The following is a 24,788-nucleotide window of genomic DNA, read 5'->3' as shown; positions in this document are numbered from 1 at the left end:
GAGTAAAATAATATTATAATCACCCTTGTGTTTTAATTTTGGGCAATTTTTATAGTAGCTAGTTATATTTTCAATTAGGCGTAAATGATGATTTTTAGATGACAAATCACTGAAAAATAACACATTCACCTGAGGTTAGATGAAGCAATGGTTGTATGCAGGACGCAGACAGAACCAAATGATATGTGGTGGAAATAGCAAAATGCTAGTGATACAACCTCTCACACATCTACAATCCATGAGAGGATAATCCAACACAATATCTGCTGACTTGTTTAAGAGTAACTGCACAGCCATAATTGCACAAACACAAGATGGGGCTCCTTGTGCTACTGAATCTAGTTTAGCAGAGTAATATGCTGTGGGTCTCTGCTGTGCACCATGGGCTTGTGTGAGAACTGCAGCAGCATGCCCATTCATCTCTGTGCAATGCAACCTAAAAAGTTTGTCATCGTTTGGAAGACCCAAAGCTGGAGCACTAGCAAGGCTCTCCTTCAGTAGACGGAAATTCTCTACTCCTTGGTCTGTAAAAACAAGACAGTCTGGTTTTAGACAGTCATAAAGAGGTTGCATTAACATGGAAGCATTTGGTATCCATGCCCTACAGTAGGAAAGTCTGTAAATGTCCAACATTTCTCGGAATGGGTATATATATTATATATTTATTTGTAAATGTAGATTGAGCGCCCCACATAGAGCTCACAATGTACATTTTTTTCCCTATCAGTATGTCTTTTTTTGGAACATGGGATGGAAATCCATGCAAACACGGGGAGAACATACAAACTCCTTGCAGATGGTTTTTTGCCCTTGCCGGGATTTGAACACCAGGACTCCAGCGCTGCAGTGCTAACCGCTGAGCCACCGTGTGGCCCCCCAATGGGTATATTCTGTATTGCTTTGATCCTGTCTGGCAAAAGATGTTTAACCCCTGCAGATATGCAGTGTCCCAAAAATGTAACAGTAGCACAACAAAACTAACTAGTCTTTACTTACTCTGCATCCTTTTTCAAACAAAGAACAAAGAAGTGAGAGGCTGGATTTCACACACTGAATTTTGTTGGGGCAGCACAGTAACAGATCAGCAACATATTGTAGAAGCACCACTCAGGTTCTGGTTCCCAGTCACTGAGAATCTGAGTCATGGCAGCTGTATACATGCTGAAATTTCCAAAACTGTGCCGGTTTTGGAAATCGCGATGTGTCCTACCACAGTTTTTACCACAAAGTGGGTATGGGGTGTGCTAGAATCCCATCCACTTTGCCCTTACTGTAAAAAGCCGTGATTTTTCCCATGGCGTTTCTGCTGCGGGAAAATCGCGCTGATTTCGTCCCGTGGGGTCACGGCCTTACCCTCTAGCCGAGGTTTTTTTTCTGTGCATTTTGTGGACTATTGATTTTTGATCCGTGAGCATTATTGGCCATTTTTTAGGGCTGCGAGTTACATTTTTTTTCTTTTTAAAATACAAATTCATATATAAGTGGCACCCTTCCATAAAAAGTCTACGTTGTCTTTTTATTTCTCTCACATACGTGCTCAGGAAAGTTTTAAGTTTTTTTAAAATTTTCATAATTTTTAAAATTTGTAGCTTCAAGCTATTTAGCCATTGATTACAAAAGCCGAACCACCCATGTCACGCCACTAGCTCTATAGTTGAGAAACACGCGGACAGATTTACAATTTTCCTATGCCAGTTTTCTGGTTTGTGACAAGTCTGGTATAAATTATTATTTATGTCTAAGTCAGCTATGAGTTGGTATATATTTTAGTATCATGAGATTTTAGGATCACCAAATGATACGCCTAATTTATGACGATGCCTGTATTAGGAACTGGCTTAGATTTCCCGTATAACTCACGGCAGAAAACTGTTGTGAGTTAAGGCTGAAAAATTGATTGAAAAATAACAGATATTGCAGATCCGCTGAATTAATCGATATGAACTTGCTCACATTGATTATTTCAATTATTTTCCAACCTACGGTAGGTCATCCTGACTCACTGTCATAGGTTAAAGGATATGTCACTAATTTATTGATCTGTGAATAACCCAAACCAAAATTTTGTGACATGGCTGACATATAAATAGGGGGCATGGTATGTAAAAAAAAGGGAGGGTCCTAAAATAATCATTTATTAATCGTTATCGAGGAAAGTGGTAAACAATGCACAAAGAGGTAATGTGCCGCATCTTTGGTGCATGAGAGGGCTTTGCGCAACTGATGCAACACATTTTGTGTAGGACTTTTGCTTCGGGCTGTCACAGCCTTGATAGTTTGCTATACTACAAGCAGTGGCATAAGGCTATGAAGAGTCAAAAAAATAAAGAGGAATTCCAGGCAGATGTTCGCCTCAAATTCCAGTTCATATTCTGACGTGTGAACAGGGGACTGTTGTCATCCATTACAGATTTGTCTGCATCACGGAATATCTTTGATTGATGCAGACTAATATACATAAAAATGTTCACTATATAAGTAATACAATTTCTAAGGGGCAATGCACAGAGTTTTTTGGCGCTTATTTTGACACTGAATCCACATCAAAATTAGCCTCCAAAAAGCCTCCCAATAAAATTCTATCGGTAGGCTTTTTTGGAGGCGGATTCAGCATCAAAATAAGCGGCAAGAAAACTCAGTGTGCACTGACTCTAAGCCTCTGCCATTCACTCAGCTGAATCTCCCCAGGTCCTCGGTCAGTGTCTATCTACACATTTCAGGTGATGACATTTCTAACAGTTGCAGTCAATCATAAGCCACAGTAGTGATCTTAATCTTAATCCATCATCGCTACAGTGGCACAACGGGTCGTGTGTCAACACACCATGTCATGCCACAACACTGAAGTCAGGAATCTAAACTAAGAAATGTCAAAAAGGTCTCAATGTTGGGTTTAGATAAACAGGACCATTCTCATGTCTTCTACTAGGCTGCAGGTAAAGCCCGAGTAGACCATGACGTTAGGACAGCGATGTCTTGAGCCACAAGGAGTCAGAAGAAAAAAAAAAAAAAAAAAAAAAAAAAAAAAAAAAGGACTATAACTACTAATCTACGGATATCATGTCTATTCCATGCAGAGAGTGTGGACACCAACAGTGGAAGTCTTATCAGGTAGAAGAAGCCAACTGAACATGCAGAAGGTGACATCTAGGAAGTAATGAAATGACAAAGGAAACTTGAAACAAAAATGAAATGTGGCTTCTTTATTGTTCTCATTAGGAAATCAAAAGGTCAATCTGCTACAAAAGTGATAAAATTAATAAAATGATCAACTTATACACGACTTAAAAAAATCCAAAAACACTAGGGTACTTCTAATCATTTTTTTCAAACAAGTTTTGTTTCTCAGCAGCAATTGAGACATTAATGAATATTGCAATAGACTTTAAAGAGGACCTTTCATGTCCTCGGGAACATGCGGTTTTATATACTGCTAGAAAGCCAACGGAGTGCTGAATTCAAAGCACTGTCTGTTTTCCTGTGATGTGCCCCGGGGTAAGAGATACCGGTGACGTTACAGATCTCTGCCCACTGTCAGAACAGCATTCCTGATGGTCTAGCTGGGCTGTGAGGAACGCCCCTCCCCCAGTACTTATCCATAGCCCTGTACTGTCAGAGGGGGCATTCACTACTACCCAGCGATGACACTAAGCTGTGAAGAATGTCCCCCAGTACTAGTCTATGGTCGAGTACAGTCGGGAGGGTTGTTCCTCACAGCTAAGCATCATTGCTGTGCGGTAAGGAATGCCCCCTCTGACAGTACAGAGCTATGGACGAGCACTGGCGGGAGGGGCGTTCCTCACAGCCCAGCTAGACTGTCTGGAACACCCTTCTGACAGTGAAGAGATATTGCTACAGCACCGATAGCTCTTCCACCAGGGCACAGAACAGGAAAGCCGACAGTGTGCTGAATTCAGTGCACTGTTTGCTTTCTAGCAGTGTATAAAACTGCATGTGCCTGAGAACATGAAAGATCCTCTTTAACAACAGATTTTGGCTCTTTTGTGGGAAATCCCTTGCTAAAGTGCACTCTATGTCGTCTATGTATCCTTTGCCTTATTTCTCTCTCTGACTTCACACCAGAGTACAGGGGAGTACAGGATCTAATAAAGCACAGTTATAATTCGCCATTATAAAACATAGAACAGTGCTTTTGGTGTCATATGAAAGGAGAGACTGCAGTTATATTTGAGAAGAGTTTATCAGTTAAAAACAAAAGAAGAGAAGAAGCTACATTACTACAATTAATAATAATTTCATTTGACAAAAACTATTACTGTACAACACAATCTCGACTCAGCGCTTTAATGACTTAGAAGGACTATCACTAGACCAGTTTGTAATTTTTCGTTTTGCTGAAGGACTGTCACTGTAGGTGACACCATGGGACAGCCGGGTTAACTTCGATGTATGTCCTGCCTCTCCTGAAGTATCATGCAATAGAAGTTCCTCTTTAGCTTCTAACATTGATTTACACGAAACAATATCTGTATTTGGCAGATGGCCTTGAAAGTTTGTATCCTGGATAGCATCAGCTGGCCTATTCAGAAAAAATTTAGAGTCTTCACCATCACAAACTGCAGATGAAGAACATGGAGCGCACGAAGCAGACGCAATAGGTTCTCCACCTTGGTAAGTTGAAGGAGAACCTCCAGATTCTTTGACTTTAGAGTGACTTGGAAAATTAATTTTTGTTCCTGATGTAGACGGTGCATCGTCTTGATATGGATTCCAACTTTTGCTACACTCGGCAGTATTAATCTCGCTGACATTAACATGAGAGCTCTGTTCTAGGGAGTTCTGAAATGTATTATCCTTTTCTTTTCCAAACTGTAAACCAGTGTCTCTTTGTCCTTGTAATTTACTGTCTCCTGATTCACAAATGTCTTGGCACAAATTTAAGAAACATGGTTTGGGCTCTCCAAAGGATGCGAGGCCCTTGTCAGTATCCATATTGTTTTCACAGTTAGAAGAGTTGGATTTGGAAAGTTCCTTTTTTTTAGGCAAGTCATCAAACACTAATCTTCTAAGAAAAGTTAGAGGTTTCTTTAGTGGACCATGGTTGGAAGAGGAATTAGCTTTGCCACCTGGTGTGTTCAGGTAAAGAGAGCTAAGAGGCAATGACAAAGAAGGACTTCCAAAGCCTTGTGCTAACTCTGCACCTTCCACTTGACTCTCTCCATCCATACTCATTTGTTCATTGTTATTTAACACAGTACATGAATGTCTACTGAATTTACTTTTCTGCTCAGGGGATCTTTCATGCTCACAAACAGATTTTAGTTTGTATAAACTGGATGAGTGTCTGTTTGATTTACAGCATTTGCTGCTGAATTCTTCTGAAAGGACCCCTGTTTTATGGCTGTGGCTCAAAAACTGCTGTGTTGCCTTTAGTTCTTGGCAGGTTTGTGTGGTTGTAGCATCAGTTCGGTGTACATGGGCAGCTTCTCCACACTGAGATTCTTCTTTTAGTATATCCTCTGATGGCCTTTTCAGTTGTTCAACCTCTGCTTCTAGTTCTTCTATGTATTGATCGCACCTCTCCAGAGCTTTTTTAAGCCTGCTCATCTCTCGTTCATACTGATCTACTTTTGCTTGCAGTGCAGCCACTGTAAACCTTCCAAACCTATAAGAAAAAGACAGGAGGAAACTTTATTGAATCACAGTTTGCAGAAAACTTGCTAAGTGATACACAACTTGAGAATAGGAAATAAACTTAAATAAAATATTTCGGTAAAAGCGAGAAACCTGTGTGGGTAAAACAAAACAACAAAAACAACATCTAATTATATTAAAATTCCTTACGGTCAGATTCAGATGGACAATTTTTCCCCCTCCTGATGCCTCAAGGAACCACAGAGGATATTAATAACACAAATTAATAAATAAAAAAAAAAAGCATCCATGCCTGAGAAGCTCAGACTGCATGTTGGAATGTGCTATTGTGGTCCAAAACGTGGACAAGAGACAGACAAGGTCTCGGCTTTTTTTAAAAATTTTTTTACAATGGTATTAGGCCACATTAACTTCAAAAGTGTCATACTCTGACTGCCCAATGTTGGTTATAGTTAATGTGCTTTCATTGCTCACCGCTTTTTTAGGTCTTCGGTATTCCGTTCGGGAAGTCCACAAGAAGACTCTCTGAACGGAAAATACTGAACGCAAATCTGAACCAGGCCTAAATCAGATATTCTAGATTATTGCATATAAATAAAGGATGTAAAACTCACTTGTAACCATCGAGAGACAAACCAAAATAAAATCTATTACTACTGATTGATGTAATCTACAGGTCTGGCTTTGAGACCATTATTCTGTTCTGCAAACAAGTGAAGTTGAGTTGAAGGAATTTTGCAGGACGGCATAACTAAGTAAAGTTCATACATACATTGAAGTTTCTGTTATAAACACATTCCATTTCTTTTGGCTTCCAACCTTACCGACACACTGAGGAAGGTCTGCATGTGACCAAAACGTCTGTATTTTTGTCGGAAAAAATTTGGCACGCTGGAAGCATATCATTTGCGTGTCGAAAATTATTTTTTAAGCAATGGTGCCAGTCGGGATAATGTCATTTTGTCAAAAAGAAAAGCACCAAAAGCCACCCAACATAGCCCCAGATGTTACTGTGAATGTGTGATTGTTAAAGCAAAGAAAAAAAAAAAAAAGCACAAAACATTGTGACACTTAGAGTGCTGAAACGTCACATTGAACATTATTCAACTTTTTGGAGTCTCGAAGTTGCAGATTTTGCACACAAATGTTGGGTCACAATGCAACTCCATTCACTAACATGAGAGAGGGAGTGGCAGGGTGACCAACTAATCTTTGATTGCACGGACAGGAGTTGCAGCCAAAAATCACTGTGTAGCCCTAGTATAACTCAATATGAGAAAAGACAAAAAAAAAACAAACCTGTCGTTCTGGTTCTAAAACTTAAAGCGGCGCTATCAGCAAAATCATGCTGATAGAGCCCCACATATGCATGAATAGCCTTCAAGGCTATTCAGGCACCGCTAAAGTTATATTAAACTACCCCCCAGTTTTAAAATAATACCCTAAAAAAGAATGTGATGCCGTCCTGTGATGCTCCTTTCACTGCTCCAGCACTTGATCAAAAGATGTACAAACTTTTTATTCAAGCACCAACATAGCAGACCATGATAAAACCTGATACTGGTAAAAGGTATTAAAAACCCCTATGACTGGAATGCAATATATCACGAAGGTAGCAATGAAAGGTAATATGCTATTAACCAGTAGTCACAAAACAAGTAAAAAAATGTAAAAATGCTGTAGGGGCGGCAGCCATTTCTGAGCGTTACACTAGTGTTCAGAAGAGAAAATCACCTCAGAAGCAAAACATCAATGAAATAATGAGTGAGACGCAACAGCAGTTTTTCCTTTGTCCTTTTTTCTAAAGCCCTAGTGTATAAATCATAGTAAAATCTGCATAATTTATATCTTTAGGCTAATTACAGCTTAGTCATTAATATCTTTAATTAAATCAGAATGTGAAAACATTCTTAATTAATGTTAGTCAAATGATCTTAAAGAAGCAGCATTTCTACTTGAAGACCTGCAACCAAGAGTATTTTGGCATCACAAAATGAACAAGCCATGTGTCAGGACACTGATGATTTCTCATGTGTCAGTGTGTGGCGGCACTATTGTTAATGTAATACTTCTAACTTGTACAGTTTCATCTGTAACACTAAAAGGCAGTCCAGAAATCTAATAGAACAGCATAAAGGAACACCAGAGATCACAGGCAGTTCTTCAAATCATCTCCATCATGTGAAAGTCTATTGTCTTAAAGGGATTCATTTTTTTAATTAAAGAAAGGCTATTCTTCTCCTACCTTTAGAGGTCTTCTCCGCAGCACTGTTCCATAGAAATCCCGGTTTTCGTCAGTATGCAAATTAGTTCTCTTTCAGCACTGGGGGCGTCCCCAATGCTGTGAGAGAACTCTCCAGTGACGCCTCCATCTTCTTCACGTGTCTTCTTCTGGTGCAGGTGGTCAAACTTGCAGGCCTCGGGCAGAGCCGAGTGCGGATGCCCACAGGCCACAAGAAAATGGCCACTTAGTTACTGTGTAAGCAGCCATTTTTTCGACTATTAATGTCTTTTTGCTACACAAAAGACACTGACCAAAGACAGATATGTGCTGAAAAGTTGATATGACAAGTGACTTTCCCCCTCTCCACTTTTTCATTGTCGGACACAAGTTTTTTGGTATAACTGGAAAGCTGTTTGTGACAACCAGCAAACTACCTCCACTGTGCAAGGACTAAAAAGTTCCACAAAACAAAAATATTCCACAGCCCAAGTTTCATGTGGATCAAATCAATAGGAGACACTGTATAGTGCACGGATACAACACCCTCCGGTCAAGGCATTGGATTTAGCTTGCTTCTAAAAAGTTCCCCTGCTGTGACTTTACCCACATCCACTGGCCCTGACAAGGTTATATAATAACAGACTGGTTATTGTTAACTTTCCATGTAATGTATGTATTTCTGCATGAAATTCCAACCACAAATCAAACTTCTGCCATTTTTTCTCAAAATGCAAGTCTGTACAGAGGTAGAGTAATTTCACATAACGTTATACAGGTCCGCCTGACTGATACGTTTTTATAGCTGTTTACCTGATAAAATGTATCAGTCAGCGGACCCATTGTCCGCAATAACAAAATAATCCGTTATGGCGTCTGTATGCCCCAGTCTGTTAATTCAGACAGAATAGCATATACTACCGCACTTTTCTGTCCTTTAACAACAACAGATCCACAATGGTTTGTTTTCAATTTACTTTGGTTTTCAATGTAAACTGATGCCACTGATTTGCAGCCGCTTAGAACATTCCATTAAGGCTTGTCAGTTCATCCCCTGAAGAGGGACCCCTCCCACATTATCCACAACTCCACCCCTTTTTTCTGTGCCGAAACCGTGTAGCAGGGTCTTGTAGGAAGGAGAAGCCAGGAAAACTCTCCATTAAGTAAGCCCAAATCTCTTCATCCCTAACCCCATCCTTCTTGAAATGGCTGCCCCTCCCTTCCCTGGTCTCAGCATGAATTATCTTTTATCTAGGGATTTGTAACCCCAATTTGAGAAATGGCCATTGCCCCTCCCCCTACTCATGTCTCCCACCTCCTGAATGTCTTCAGCGCCATCCCAGTCCAATCTTCTCCTCCCTCATCACAAGTGCCACCCCTCCCCCATCTCATTTAAGAAATGAGACATGCCAGTGGTGAAAGGTGGGGGAGAGGCAGCACTCGAGGTGGGAGAGGAGAAGATTGGACTAGGATGGCTCCGAGACATTTGGGAGCCAGAACATGAGTGGTAAGAAGTGGGGAAGGGGGCGACAGCCATTTCTCTAATGGGGGTTACAGGTGGCAGAGTCACTCATGCTGGGACCAGGGGTAGCACACATTGGGGGGGGGGGGGATACACAATCATTTCCTAATGGCTGCCCCCCATCTAATGGTATTAGGTGAAGCACATGTGCGGGGTAGCAGAGGAGCTGCCCCCAAGCACTACAAGTCACAGAACAATTTTTTTGTTGTGTGTGCGTAACTTTGAGTACATGGGGACAGCTCCTCTGCCACCCCAACATGTGCTTCACCTAATACCATCAGGGGTAGTACATAAGGGGATTAAGCCATTAAGCCATTAGAGATGGATTGATCGCCTGCCCTCCACCCCTCAACGTGTGCTACCATAATGGCTGCCCACCCTCACATGTGCTACCCCTGATGGTATTAGGTGCATCCTCATGTCTGTTACCCCCACACATGTGATACCCCAAATTAACTATAAGATGGGGAGGAGGGGGATGCAGCTGCAGCATTTGTGAGTGACTATATGCTGTTAGGGTGAGTTCACACGGAGTAAAGTGCCACGTGATGTGGCACGCAGACGCCGCGTGATCTTTTGCGGGCCATATACGCTCCCATTGATTTCAATGGGAGCCGGGATCGTATACGCAGCGCTATTTTGCGGCCGCAAATCTGCATGCCACATCACGCGGCACTTTACTCCGTGTGAACTCACCCTTAGGGTGCTCTTGTTGCACCAGACTGCTGCAGGATCACACCAAAAAGTGCCTGCCCACTGAGCAGACAGAGATTGAAAACACATGCAATTTCAGAAAACGACATGCAGAAGAACAAACACTGGTTTCATTACATCTGATATACACGTTCTTTCTGCAACAATACCAATAAATTGCGTGTCTACATTTTTTTTTATTTTTTTTTTAAATATAATTTTAGTATGCAAACCTCTGGTTTCATACAACCGCACTTTATTCCACTGTGCCCACAGCATGGTTTGTCAGGTCTATGTATATCAGAGGGAATAAAATATCTAATGTACCTACTTCTGCGGTGATCGGAGGTCTACTTCATTTTTCAATCTCAAATTTTCTCTTATACATTTAATATTCTCATTTCGCAGCTTTCGGTTTTCCTTTAACGTAAGAAAATAGGACAACATGAGTACAACAAGTAGCATACTCGCATTAAAATGTAGAAAAGAAGAGCAGATATGTCTTCCTAATGCAGGAACATTGTCTTTAATTAACACTGGGACAGAAATGGCACTTTGTATTCATATTCCCTGAACACAACGCTCAGCCCCCATCTAGGGAGGCAAACAAAGCTTTGCAGTTAGTTCAGAAAGTCATTAAGGGAATGTACTAATTGCTTTTCCATGTTTTTTTCACATGGCTAGATATTTTGTGGCCAAGTGAAATTACAATGTGCAGGTATCAGCAAAATAGATGATAATTTTCTTCACTTGACTAAATAAAGCAAGGCATATTAAATCTGAAATAAGAAGGTCTGAGTTTTCAAGTAAATCCACAGCAATGAATATTTGACTCTTAAGGGACCTTCTGCCAAAGACATCTTAGTGGTAGGATCAATTTAGCCATTGCAGCATATATCTTATGCAGGATAAATATTCCATGAGAAAAAGAGTACAAGCAGTGGACTGTGGATGTGGTACTTGAGGTAGAACAGGGGTCGGCAACCCCCGGCACGCGAGGCTTATTTCCCTGGCCCAAGTCCTCGCGCAACAGTTATTATACTGTGGGATCTTCAGATCCCACAGTATAATAAGCAGAGCCTCAGGAAAGGTGGAGAAACATAAAAAATAATGTTACTCACCTTCCCTGTGCTCTGGAGACGCTCCGTTCTCTTCTGCCCCATGTAAGAAACCATTGATAGGGTCATAGGGGTCACATTGGCGCCATTACGCATACGTAACCCCCTAGACCCATTCAGCGGCTGCTGACTTCAGGCAGAAGTGCCGAAGAGAACAGAGCGGCGCCGATGCACAGAGAATGTGAGTAACATTTTTTTTTTAGGTTTCACCATCTTCCCTGGGGCTCCGTCTATTATACTCTAGGATCTGAAGACCCCACAGTATAATAATTGCTAGTGAATGTCAAAAAATGGAATATTATTAAAGTTGAATTATTATACTATGTGGAGGGGCCACTATGGGGCATAATACTGTGTACAGGGGCCACTAATGAACTAAGTGTTCACTGGCTCATGATTGTTAATGGGCTCGCAGCTTGTGTACAGCCATGCGGCACAAAATTTGTTAGCTATTATTTGCAAAATGCACCTACAACAAAGCATAACATGGGTGATAAATGTCTTTATATAACTATTTCAAATGGAAAAAAAAGAATTCTGTATAATTACATTTTTATAACCATAACGAAAAAAAACACAAACCCCCCCCTCAAAACAGCTTAGTCCTTAGGTCAGAAGACTAAGACATGCTCCTTAGTTTGCCTTTAACTCACATCCGCTATGATGCTACTGCATATTGCAGTATATTTGACATCAATGAGTACCCATGGTGTGTCCCCAGCCTTAGAAGACTATGAGAAAGCGGCCTATATGATACTTAATGATACAGACACATATAGGCATCTCCCCTCAGACCCCACGCAAGTTTTTTCGGCTACTTTGGACAGGGTGTTGGAAGAAGGTTGTAGGGTAGGCATTTTTACAGAGTCGGATGTTAAATATCTGAAACCGAAATGCCCAGTCATTCCGTTGTTTCACGGGCTTCCGAAAGTCCACAAAAATGTTTTCCCCCCTCCACTGAGACCCATCATATCCGGCATTGACTCATTAAATGAAAAATTATGCCAATGGATAGATGGCATATTACAGCCTCTGGTTAACAGAGTGCCCGGATTTATAAAAGACACTAAGGAGATGCTCAGGATATTTGATGGGTTTCAGTGGAGGGGACATTTTAAATGGTTATCTAGTGACGTCGTTTCGCTTTACTCTTCAATACCCCATGCTATTGCCATACAAGCTTTAACTTTTCATTTAAAGAAATTTTCGGGTTTTTCATCTCACACCTGTGAGTATATTTTGGAGGTGGTTCATTATTTACTTACGCACAATTATTTTTCCTTTAATGGTGAATTTTTTTTTTACAGACACGGGGTGCGCCAATGGGGGCGAAATTTTTGCCCTCATTGGCGAACTTGGTGATGGCGTATTGGGAACACCTCTACATTTACAACATCAAAAACCCATTTAAACAGGCAATAGCATGGTTTGGTCGTTATATAGATGACCTTCTGATTGTGTGGTGTGGGGAGGATCGAGATATTCCGGCCTTTATGGATTATGTCAATGATAACGACTTTAATCTTAAATTCACGCACAATATTAAGGATGTTAATATAGATTTCTTGGACATTACCTTGTCTGCTGACAGGGAAAGTTAGAACTAGTCTGTACAGGAAGCCCATGTCCGGTAATACCCTATTGCACGCCCATAGTCAACATCCTGCCCACACAAAAAATTCTTTGCCCTTAGGAGAACTAATTAGGGCCAGGCGGGCATGTACCACAGAGCATAGTTTTCACAAAAATCGGCTGGAAATCGGTAGGAGATTCAGGGATAGGGGTTATCCTTGGTGGACATGATAGAAAAACCTTACTTGCCCCTAAAGAAATAAATACAAAAAATTCCAAAGACAGCAACATCTATTTTTCTACTACTTTCAGTCATAATTACCAGCAGGTTATAGATATCGTTAGGAAAAACATACCTATTTTGTACCAAGATGAAACTTTGGGGTCCATTTTAACATCAGGATGCAAATACATTTCTAAGAGGGGCAAAACCCTGGGAAATATGTTATCTCCTAGTTTATACATTAATAATTCATCGACACAAAGTGGTACCTGGCTACACCTTAATGGTTTTTTCAAATGTGGCACTAGCAGGTGCAATATGTGTAAATTCGCTGACAAAACCTCTACGTTTGAGGATTCGGAAGGGAAACGCACATATCAAATAAAAAACTTTTTGAACTGTTCCAGTACTTTTGTGGTGTACATGGTTACGTGTACAGAATGTAATAAGAAATACATCGGGTGCACCACACGTGCTTTGAAAGTAAGGATGGCTGAGCACATTTATAGCATTGTAAATAAGAACTGTGCTAAGTCCACAGGAGTATCGCAACATTTTATTAATAATCATGGCAGTGACATCAGTACTTTCTCCTTTAAGGCTATTGATCAGATAAAAAAAATCACCTCGGGGAGGAGATCGGGAACACCAGTTAAAACTATTGGAGGCCAAGTGGATTTTTAAATTAAACACTCGTTTTCCACTAGGCTTAAATAGGAGGAATGATTTGTCTTATATCTATTGACAATAACTAGGTTAATATACTTACCTGCTTATATTTTGTATACGTTGCATTAACTTCTGCTTGTTTTCAATTCGCACAGAAGAATGGGCATCTCATGAGTGATTCCGCATTTATTCGTGCAATCTGCGGCTCTCAATGAATGGCTTCTGGTCCATTTCTTCTATACACGTAATGTTAAGCGTGGGTACAACGAATGTTATTACACACATGGGTACGGAACATATTATGAGCAAATTAGTTATTAACGCATGCGCACTAACACCTTGGAGCGCACTGGTACCATAGTGATTATGGGAAATTGACTTACGGGAGCTTGTATGTGACGCGTGCGCTTCGATGTGTCTCAGCAACTAACACATGCGCACTAGGGCTCTTGAGTACACGGGTACCATATTTAATAAGGGCACTGAGGAAGTTATATATTTTGCATACATCTCCGTGTGATACGAGTTGTTTATGCGACGCATTACACAATTGTTAAAACGTCACATTAATGATGTGAGTAGCATACGGTTGTTCAGGTCTGCATCTACATGTTGGAAATAGTAATCACACACTTTTTCGGTACTTACCTGTAGATCTAAATACTTTCGTTCATTTATTGTGTCTTTTTGTTAACTTTTGCTTCTTCTTTACACCAGAATGTTTGAAACAGAAACATTTGGATCGGATCATAGAATAAGTAATGATACGTGGATATCCACATACAAGAAGTCGTCATTACAAGGATTTCATATACGATGTGTATCTCAGGATGGTTACATCTATTATACATGTGTATCAGTGTATTATTATTGAGAAACTGTTATGTGTTTATTTTTTTCAAGCAGTTTGCTTTAGCCAGCAGTGTTTTTACTTTTGAATGTATGTGTGTTGTTTGTAATTGTATTTTATCAAGTACAGCTGTAACAAGTACTAATGGCTTACGTATTTAAACCCTGTGTTCAGTCAGCTATATGACTATGACTAAGAAAGCTATGCTTTCGAAACGCGTCAGTCAGGCTTAGTGCTGGTTTTTTATTCCTTTTGTTCTATACCATCTATGTCTGTGGAATGCTTTTTAACGTGGCTATGTGCCATTTAATAAAGTAAAGAGGAATTTTTCAAGACACGTTGGACCTTCATTTTTTATTATCAACATTAGAATAATATCACAAGGTCCAGTTCCACACGTGACCGAAAGCACACCCACCAAAGGTGGTCAATAACAGCACCATCTTGAAGGCAATTACCTGCAAAATTGTGTGTTCAATGGCAATCTCTAGTAGAAGGGTTTTGGCTATGTGCAGCAGCTGGACCTGGTGATTGACTGTAAATGTAGAGAATACACAGACAAAATTCTTCTTTCCATTATCCTTCATTTCTTTAACACTATTTTGTTTCTTATTGCAATCAAAACCGGGAGAGCGACCCTTCCCTCTTATTCTTCCTAGACTCCTCGCTCTAAGAGGAGCTCCCCCTCTGAAAATGAAAGAGTTCCACAAGATCTCTACAAGATGGTTTGCTTCAGGGTCATGCAGAAAATTGTGCAAACTGACCAACACTGTTGAAAATCTCCTGTTTATTTTCATCATTCATCTCTAGGTTTAGGGTTCCTTTAAATTTACATGAAAAATGCAGTGACTATATGTTACTTCATGTTACAGTACCCATATATATCCAGAGCCTTGGGAAACAAATAGGGTATTCTTTTTCCAAACATGTGAACAGTTTAGCTCCAAGACCAAGTATACACCTGGCAGATTTGTTTTAAAAAGTCTACTGACATGTTAAAGTTTTACAGGAAATCTGCAGCAGCTTAATATGCCAATGCTCTTCACCGAACACTAGGTAGCCAGATTGTGATGTTTTTGGTGCAGAATTCCCTTGATTATGACTTTGCATGCTTCTGAAACGGAGGATGATTGAACATAAAGTGCTAAGGCTTTTTTAATAATGGTAGTGCATAGGCATCTATAGCTCAGCTGAACTTGGAACTACAACATCTCACAGATACTAACACAGAGATCTGAGGAATCTTGACCTTGAACACTGTCATGTTCATCAGTTTTTAAAGTGAATACTAACACTATAACAGACATTCTTGATCTCCAAGATTTCTGAGACAAGTGGTACATATAAAAGTAACATCCTCATGAATGCAGAACATAATACTTCCTCCAATGGCTTGTTTTTGCTTCCATAGTGGGACATATCTCCATCCACAACAAACATGGATTGAAAGGCCACATAGAGTAAAAGAAAATGTGATCACACCAGTCTGCTGTCCGCCATTGCTCCACGGTCTAATTCTGATTTTTACATGACCATTGTAGGTGTTGTAAGCCAAGGACAAGTCTGCAGGTCCGTATTCAGCTTCGGAGTAGACCTAGTCCTCCTGCTTATTCAGCAAGGTACAATTACTGGTGTGTTCTGATACCTTTTTATCATAGCCAGAATTAGAGTTTTACAGTATTTTGATATTGCAACCTATTATTTAGGATAGGTCATCAATATCAGATTGGTGGGGATCTGACAACTCCATTGATTGGGTAATAGCAGGAGTCATACTACTGGAAATAAAAACAGTGAACACAGCTTTGCACACAATGAACAGTCAGATCTATGAAACTGCAGCAACCCAGCTCTTCTACGACACAACTTCAACTCCATACAGTGGGGCAGATTAACCAATACTGTTTAAAAGTTAGTTTGTCAAGTCTAAAACTGCACCGGATTGATCAAGATGTCTAAATCTGTCACATTATTAGATTGTACAGTTTAACTTTTCAACTCCTATTAGTTGGCCTAGATTTTGCTAGAAATGTGCCAAAAATGTGGAGCCTTTTTAGCCATATGGGGGTCAACACTTAGGCCACACCAATTTTTTTAAATAATTTGTTAAACTGTCTAAAGCACTTGATGTGTGGCACCAGGCATGCTAGACAGTGTCACAAATTATAGCAGAATTCTGGTGCGTTCTGCTGAGTACATTGGCTCTACAGTGTCAATCAATGGGCATAGTGGATGTCAGACATCCACCGATCTTATATTATATCATAAATCTTATATGAAAGATGACATTCTATTTTTCAGAAATCTGTGCTACATTAGCTTTTCAGTGGCACATGAGCAGATGGGCTAGCCTTCTGTACCCATGCTGCACACACAATTCACACGAATCTGAAACTCACCTCTTTAACATTTTCATTGTCCTCCAAAACTTTTTTGTTGGCAACATTGGCCATTTCCAGCTTTCTGCTCCATTCATCCAACAAACTATCACTAATCATTCCTATACTGCCAGATTCTTTGCTTCCACAAGTGCAGGATATGGAGCTGACAGCTGGGTCGGAGGCCGCTCTTAGGCGCTCTTCTAATTGAACATTTGCCCTTTTCAGCTCTTCTGTCTCTTGCAACAGTGATTCTATTTCTTCCTAAAAGATATAAAAGACATGTTAAAGACCAATAATCTTTCTCATAGCATTTCTTTCTAAGGAACCTTAAGCAACAACTCCATTCAACTGTGATTCCTGTACTGGACTGAAAATATTTTGTGTAGTTTACGTTTTAGATCTTGACGTCTAGAGCAATATTTTACCCTTTCGAAAAAAAAAAAAAAAAAATTGTCATTATTTTATTATTTTTATCTCTCGAATTATGTGGGGTTTTTTTTTTCTTTAATAATTTCCATTTATTTTTTTATTTACTTATTTTGGAATATTAAGGTTAGCAAGAAACCTTGAACATTATATTCCCTGCTGTCCCCTAATAAAGATTACAATGTCATAATGATAATGTACCTATTGTTCTACGTACAAAGACGGAGCAGACAGATCTTTTCTGCATGCAATCGACCATCTTCGCAAAGAAAACTCTGAAATCATTAATGATGCCACAGGGTTCCCTATCAACTATCCATATGAAAAAGTAGCTATTACACTCTACATGGGTGCAACTTTCAGGAATTTCCCTGACAGATACTATGGTATGGTATTGATGGAATTGCACTGTGCAGGAATAGTACCATATTACGTCGGACAGGCGGGAAGAAATGAAAAGCTATTCCACATACATGGTAATCTGCTAGGGCATTGTACTCAGTGGATGGGTTATCCTTCATACTTCACTTTTTTTCAAAATACAACTCACTTAAAGAGGACCTTTCATGGATTTGGGCACATGCGGTGTTATATACCACTGGAAAGCCGACAGTGCGCTGAATTCAGGTGATTCAGTGATCTGTGCCCCAGCTGAAGAGCTATCAGTGCCGGTACCGTAGCTCTTCAGTCAGAAGGGCGTTTCTAACACTGTCAGGAACGTCCTTCTGTACAGCAGCGCCTGTAGCGCTATGCTGTGTGAGCGTTTCTCCCCGCTCACACAGTACAGCGCTATAGGCGTTGCTGTACAGAAGGACGTTCCTGACAGTGTCAGAAACGCCCTTCTGACTGAAGAGCTACGGTACCGGCACCGATAGCTCTTCAGCTGGGGCACAGATCGGGAAAGCCGGAAGTGCGCTGAATTCAGCGCACTGTCTGCTTTCCAGTGGTATATAACACTGCATGTGCCCAAATCCCTGAAAGGTCCTCTTTAAAAACTTTAGAGCAAAACCTGTTCATTGCAAGATTATAAAATATTCCTTCAAGTTTCCAAGCAACAACATTACCTCATAGTCTTTCTGAAGAAGCTCAAGTCTGGTCTTACGAAGGTGCTTTCGGCCAGCATGAGTCAGTGTACCTTCATCTTCACTTGTCCCACCTATCAAAAGAAATTACTTTTAATAATACATTTTGGAGGAAAATACATACCTATAAGTCCCTCCAAAGTTACAGCTGCACTGTTTCTCTAAGTCCAAGTTCACACAACTGAATTTGCAGCTATTTTTCAGAAGAGGATTGTCTGTAATCTGCCCTCCATTGTGTTTAGTGGAAAGCAGTGATGGACACTTTTTTTCAGCACGCAGAAAAAAAAGCAGTAAAGCCTGGTTCACATTAGCGTATATATTCCGTCCAGGGGGAGTCCACATGGAGACCCCCAAACGGAATACAAGCGCAATTGCAAGTGCACAGACCCCATAGACTATAATGGAGTCTGTGTGCACAGCAAGCACACGGACCCCATTATAGTCTAGGGCAGGGGTGCTCACACTTTTTCAGCATGTGAGCTACTTATAAACTGACCAAGCCAAAAGATCTACTACCCACTTCTTGTGGGCAGGGCGTGCCTGTGGGCGGGGTCGGGCAGAGCGTGAGCAGGAGACAGCGGCATTCTGCGGCCGCCCAGGGATCCCCGGTGTCTGCTTGTTCACAGCCCAAGCTGAGAGTTTTCTCTGGACACTGGCAGGCAGGGGCTGCGGCAGCCCCGCCTGCCAGTGTCCGGAGATGACTCTCAGCCTGTGCTGTGAACAAGCAGCACCCCGGCTCCCTCCATCCCTAAGAGCGGGGAGCGTGTCATCCCCCGGAGCTGCTACTGCCCGGCCTGCAAGTTGACTCTCAGCCTGCACTATGAACAAGCAGACACCAGGGATCCCTGGCTGCATCCCGCGATCAACCCATACTTCCTTTGCGATCGACCGGTAGATCGCGATCGACGTATTGGGCACCCCTGGTCTAGGGAGCACATCGGTTGCAATTGTATTCCGTCCATGCGGACTCCTTTCGGATGGAATACAAGCACTAGTGTGAACCAACCCTTACACCAAAATGCACAAAAGTAAAAAAAATGAAAATCTAAACTAAGTTTAAAAAGCACCTGACAGAGAATACATCAGAATCATAATTGGAAGTTTGCTATATTTATGAGGGGTGCTCTCCTTACCCAACCATCAGCAATGACTGACTATATATCTGGCTGCCTGTACATACTAGGACAGTATATTATAGCAACAGATCCAGAATTTCTCTGAAAAGTCTAACTCAACTGCAGTACCACTTATGGCCATTATCTTCTTGAGTAATTAAAAATACATGAGTTCCTAGAAAAAGAAATCGGAGAAGGTGGATTTTAATATCATGATCACATTATAAACACAAAAGATTTGGGTCAGGAATAAACATAGAAACAACCAGAGCTCAACATACCTATGATATTCTTGCAGGGATTCTCTTCAGTTATGGGCACCCTGCAGGCAGGGCACTGGCTGTTTTTTTTCAACCACATTTCAATGCAGACGGAGCAGAAGACATGATAGTTGGCACAAATTACAGGCTGCCGTACCTGTGACCAGAAATAAAAGGGTCATGTTCATATAAGCAATGCAGTCTGAAGCATGCTCGTGTGAACTGATGCTTTCTATCAACCCCTCTGGAGTATGTATTGTAAGGGGCTCTGAGTATAAGGCTAAGGATACACAGCAAGATGTTGTGTGACAGTGTTGCATATAAGTCACACGGCTATAATAGTTGTACGACTTACTATTAAGTTAAGAAATAAAAAAAAGAGTTTAATGTTGCAATGCCACACTGTAGCGATACATCAAAATGTTATTAGCACAACACATGCAGTCCTAACCGAAGGGGGCGTTCACACTACTCCTGGTGATGAGATTTTATCTTGTATCTGTTATACACCTAAGAGCAGGTTCACACCAGCGCCTGATCTCTGTTAGGCTTGGTTCACAAATGCTGATGTGTTCCGTCCGTAAGGATCCGTATGAGGACCCCTACGGACAGAACACAAGTGCAACTGCAATCGCTGTGCAGTCCAAGCACACGGGCCCCATAGACTATAATGGGGTCCGTGTGCTTGCCGTGCACTGCCTGCACGAATTGCTCGGCAAGCACGTGGACCCCATTATAGTCTATGGGCCCGTGCTCTTGTGTTCCGTCCGTAGGGGTCCTCATGCAGACCCTTACGGACGGAACACATCAGCATGTGTGAACCGGGCATTATGCAGTTTCTCAGGCAGGAAACGGAAACCGGCAGGCAGTTTCAAACCCATTCATTTGAATGGGTTTGAAAAGTGTCCAGCTGTGAGCGCCTTCTGCTCTCCGTGGCGAAACCGTTTTTTTTTTTTTTTTTTTTTAACCGGAAACAAAGTTGGACATGCAGGACTTTGTGTCCAGTTAAAAAAAAAAAAAAAAAACGGTATCGCCGCAGAGAGCAGAAGACGCACACGGCCGGACAGTGAATGCAGGTTTCCGTCTTCTGCCGGCAGAAAACCGAAACCTGCATAACGGAGATCGGGCGCTGGTGTGAATGTGCCCTCATCTGTCACATGTCAGTTTTTTACGGCCCAAAAAAATCCAGCATGAACTTTTGTGTCGGTTAAAAAACAAAAACAAACAAAAGCTGTTTCACGACATCAAATGTCCATTATTTTTTAACATTAACGTCTATGGGTAACAGACAGTAACGGACGGTGTCCATTATACTATCCGTTATTACTGTTGATTTTTTTGCACATCCTCAGAAAGCAGAAACAAAAAAAGGACATTAAATGGATCATTTAAAATAACGGACACATTAACATCAGTTAGTGTCTGTTAAGATAGGTGTTGGATACTAGTATAACGGATATCTAATGGTAGTGTGAGCTCAGCCCTAGAGGTTCCTGCCAGACATGATCCAATAGCAGATCAGGACCACAGTGAAGACTTGCCGTGTTCTGCAGATCCATCGCCCTGCATGGAGCAGCTGGTACTGGCTCTTATAACAGGGAGATCATGGCAAACTACTTCCTTGCCCTACCAATACTACAGCACTCGGACGTTACATAAGGAAAAGTGAAGAAAACTGAACTAAGGATATGTGAACATGGTTTCACGCCATTAGAGTTTAGCTGACCGTTACCAAGGGCAAGCAGAAAAATTGTATATATACATAGAAAGACATCAAGAAACTGAAAAGATGTACAAGCATTACTGTATGTCCCTCAATGCAAGGCAACCAGTATACTCAGCAGATACAGACTATTATGGAGACTTATGAAGGAAGTTATTGTGATCCTTCTCAGTATGGCCCCAAGAATGTTACAGGTTGCACAACTCTACTTGTACACGGTCTGTGACACATGCGCCCTGCACAGACACACAGCCGCCACACTGTACTACACACTTTCCCTCATTACTTAAAACTTTGGAAAGCTCAACAGCCATCTCTAAACAAGCCTATACACTATGCATGACAGAAACACCTGAGAGTCCAGCAGGAAGCCTCATAGGACACGGCTGAGCCCAGGCTCGGTTGTTGGTCTTACCTTGCCCAGGCAGATGTGACAGGTGATGGGCAGAGTCAGGGCCAGCGTTACGTTCTGCACATTGTGTGCCATAACTTGTGCACTGCCCGCTCCTCCTCACACTTTCTTCCGAAGCTCTGTCTGCCCACACACAAAGCAGAGCTACGGGCTGCGGCAGGGGTCAAACTTCTGCAGACTGGAGAGCGCGCTCGCAGGGTTTATTTGGCGCCGATATTAGTATTCCGCGGGCTTGGTGCATCCCTTTATAGATGGACACTGGTGCTCATGAGGAGGAGTGTGGCCGTATGTGGCTCCATTGACCACAGCTTAGAAAATCCTCGGTCTGTACACATGATATTCCCTTAGTTAGGGGTGAATGTTATTTTTTGGGTCCCCTCAATACTGCCCTTGAATGTTTCACCACACAGTATACAGCGCTCTAAGGATGTGCTCACAATCAGCAGCAAATTCAGCCCAGAATGATCTGCCTCCTATTGTAGTCACTGGGAGGCAGAGATCGGCAGTAATAGCGCCCCCTACTGTAAATAACATTACCTGTGTGTGTGTGTGTGTGTGTGTGTGGGGGGGGCACTAATACTGTAATAGTGCCCTAGTGGTACCCCCACAGGTTATATTACCTGTGTGCTGGGGGACTATTAGTGCCCCCTCAAAGATAACACAGACCCCTCACACACAGGTAATGTTAATAACTATTACTGTAATAGCGCCCCCCACTGTAAATAACATTACCTGTGTGTGGGGGCACTAATAGTGGCACCCCCCACAGGTTATATTACCTGTGTGTTGGGGGACTATTAGTGCCCCCTCAAAGATAATAACATACCGCCTCACACACAGGTAATGGTAATAACTATTACTGTAATAGTGCCCCCCCCAAAGGTAATAGTCTCCTCCCACAGAAAACAGGTATTATTACAGACCCCTCATGCACAGGTAACAGTAGTAACTGTGGGGGACACTATGACAGTAATAGCGCCCCCTCAGTGATGGTCTCCCCTGTCCTACCTATACTTTATTAAGGGACCTCTCTCCATATCACCCCTAATTGAGTGAGGTCCCCTACCCTACCCATAATTGTATTAAGTAATCTGCTCATATCACCAATAAGTTATCCATGTTGTGGGAGAGAGATTAGAGCCGCCCAATCGCCCCAACCGAAAACCCCACCCAAACCCAGCTGGGCTATGGGAAAATTGACCTACATGAAAGTGGTCCTTGGTACAAAATATGTTTGGGACCATTAGGACAGATGACGGCAGTTTTTGGTTAGTGGGGCCTCATGCAATTGCTTGGTTGCACATTGGGTAACCCCATCCCTGTTTATGAGTAAGGGCGGGTTCACATCTGCGCCCTGTCTCCGCTTTAGCCAATCCAGCTTCTGCCCCGAGAAACTGGACAGGGGTCGGAAACAAGGCAGTCAGTTTTCAAACCCATTCACTTGAATGGGTTTGCAAAGTGACCGTCCGTGTGCGCCTTCTACCTGTCTGCGACGAAACGTTTTTTTTTTTTTAACCGGACACAAAGTCCTGCATGTCTGACTTTGTGTCCAGCTAAAAAAAACAGTTTCGCCGCGGAGAGCAGAAGGCGCACACAGGGGTGGTCACCTTTGCAAATCCATTCAAGTGAATGGGTTTCAAAACTGTCCGCCGGGTTTTCGTCCCCTGTCCAGTTTCTCGGGGCAGAAGACGGAAACCCGCTGGATTGGCTAAAGCGGAGACAGGGCGCAGATGTGAACCTCAACTCAAACCCTTTGCCACATTACCTAATGCTTTCCAGGCCTCATCTTTCACAATTTCTACTAGTCCAGATTTGCTAACGTGTGTATGCTTTAAAAAGTCATTTTGTGGTGTATGGTTTTGTACTTTTTTTTTTTTCAATTTTTCCTCTGATTTCCCCTTGCCAATTAATGAAAAAAGTGGGTTTGATGAGAAAGAGGGCGGTGGTTCACAGCCTGACTCATATACTATTACCTAAGGCAAAAATCACATAACATCTCAAATCTATGCCAACTCATCAGTTTTCAGTTTCTGCAGCCTGGCGTTTCTGTAGCCTGGCGTCCTACAGAAATCTATCCTTTGTTTTACATACTTACTTCTTATGTCAGCCATTCACATAACAGTTCAGATGGCTATTATGTGCCAAACATTGCCATTTTTGCCAGGCAAAAATAGCCATCAAAGCCAATCTTTTGGCATACCAAAGTCTGCCGTTGTGCACCATGGACAGGGGAGGATTCACCTGGAATCAACAAGGGACCGCACTGCCAAACGATGACAACATCAGTAGAAAGTCTTTAATAAAGTCACAGTACTGTGACTTTAATAAAGACTTTATACTGATCTTATCATCGTTTGGAAGCGCAGTCCCTTGTTGATTCCAGGTGAATCCTCCCCTTTCCATGGTGCTTATCATGGTTGAGCAGTCTCTGACCCCCACCTCCCCCCAAATCCACCGCTCAAAGCAGAACAACTATCCCAGGGACTGTACCTTTCTCATTGTGGGCCGGCGAGATCACGGGAGCCGACCTGTTCCTTTGAGTGTCGGTAGTCTTATGAAGGCTCCCAGGCCTGTCATAGGAATATTACTATTTAGGCTGGTCTAATGTTGATAATCCCCCATAGACTGCAATATGCTGTATTGTAGTCTATGGGTCGATTGCAGTTTCAAGACTCTTAGGGAAGTTAATAGTTAAAAAAATAAATAAGAAATTAAAAAAAATATAAAAAAACTCACAAAACTATAAAAGTTCAACCCCACCATACACTTTCATTAGAATACATATAAAACTAAAACTAATAGATTTACAAATTTATAAAAATATTTTTCCTCTACTGAGAATGTGGGAAAAAAAAACCCCAAAAGTGCCGAACTGCCGTTTTTTCACTGTTTCACCTCTGATAAA

General features: G+C 41.7%; 1 protein-coding gene across 1 annotated transcript; it reads right to left on the bottom strand.

The window, feature by feature from the left end:
- Nucleotides 1-4,146: 4,146 nt before the first annotated feature.
- On the bottom strand, nucleotides 4,147-22,006 carry OBI1 (ORC ubiquitin ligase 1). Its single transcript, XM_075262833.1, has 6 exons — nucleotides 21,887-22,006; nucleotides 19,770-19,905; nucleotides 18,356-18,447; nucleotides 16,884-17,126; nucleotides 10,384-10,472; nucleotides 4,147-5,626 (listed from the first exon to the last, which is right to left on the bottom strand). Exons 1-6 carry the CDS (start codon nucleotides 21,956-21,958, stop codon nucleotides 4,297-4,299), a joined length of 1,962 nt encoding a protein of 653 aa, XP_075118934.1. The 5' UTR covers nucleotides 21,959-22,006; the 3' UTR covers nucleotides 4,147-4,296.
- Nucleotides 22,007-24,788: the final 2,782 nt, after the last annotated feature.

The sequence above is a fragment of the Leptodactylus fuscus genome, chromosome 2 (assembly GCF_031893055.1).
Source record: "Leptodactylus fuscus isolate aLepFus1 chromosome 2, aLepFus1.hap2, whole genome shotgun sequence".
Lineage (NCBI taxonomy): Eukaryota > Metazoa > Chordata > Amphibia > Anura > Leptodactylidae > Leptodactylus > Leptodactylus fuscus.
This window is presented reverse-complemented; position numbering and strand designations above follow the sequence as displayed.

Bases quoted from the DNA above. Each gene is read 5' to 3' on its own strand.
- OBI1 (XM_075262833.1), bottom strand. From the start codon at position 21,958: ATGGCACACAATGTGCAGAACGTAACGCTGGCCCTGACTCTGCCCATC. The intron at 17,127-18,355 runs GTAATGTTGTTG...TATATCTTTTAG, and splicing joins TTCTTCAGAAAGACTATGAG to GAAGAAATAGAATCACTGTT. The intron at 5,627-10,383 runs GTAGGTACATTA...TTTTTCTTATAG, and splicing joins GACCTCCGATCACCGCAGAA to GTTTGGAAGGTTTACAGTGG.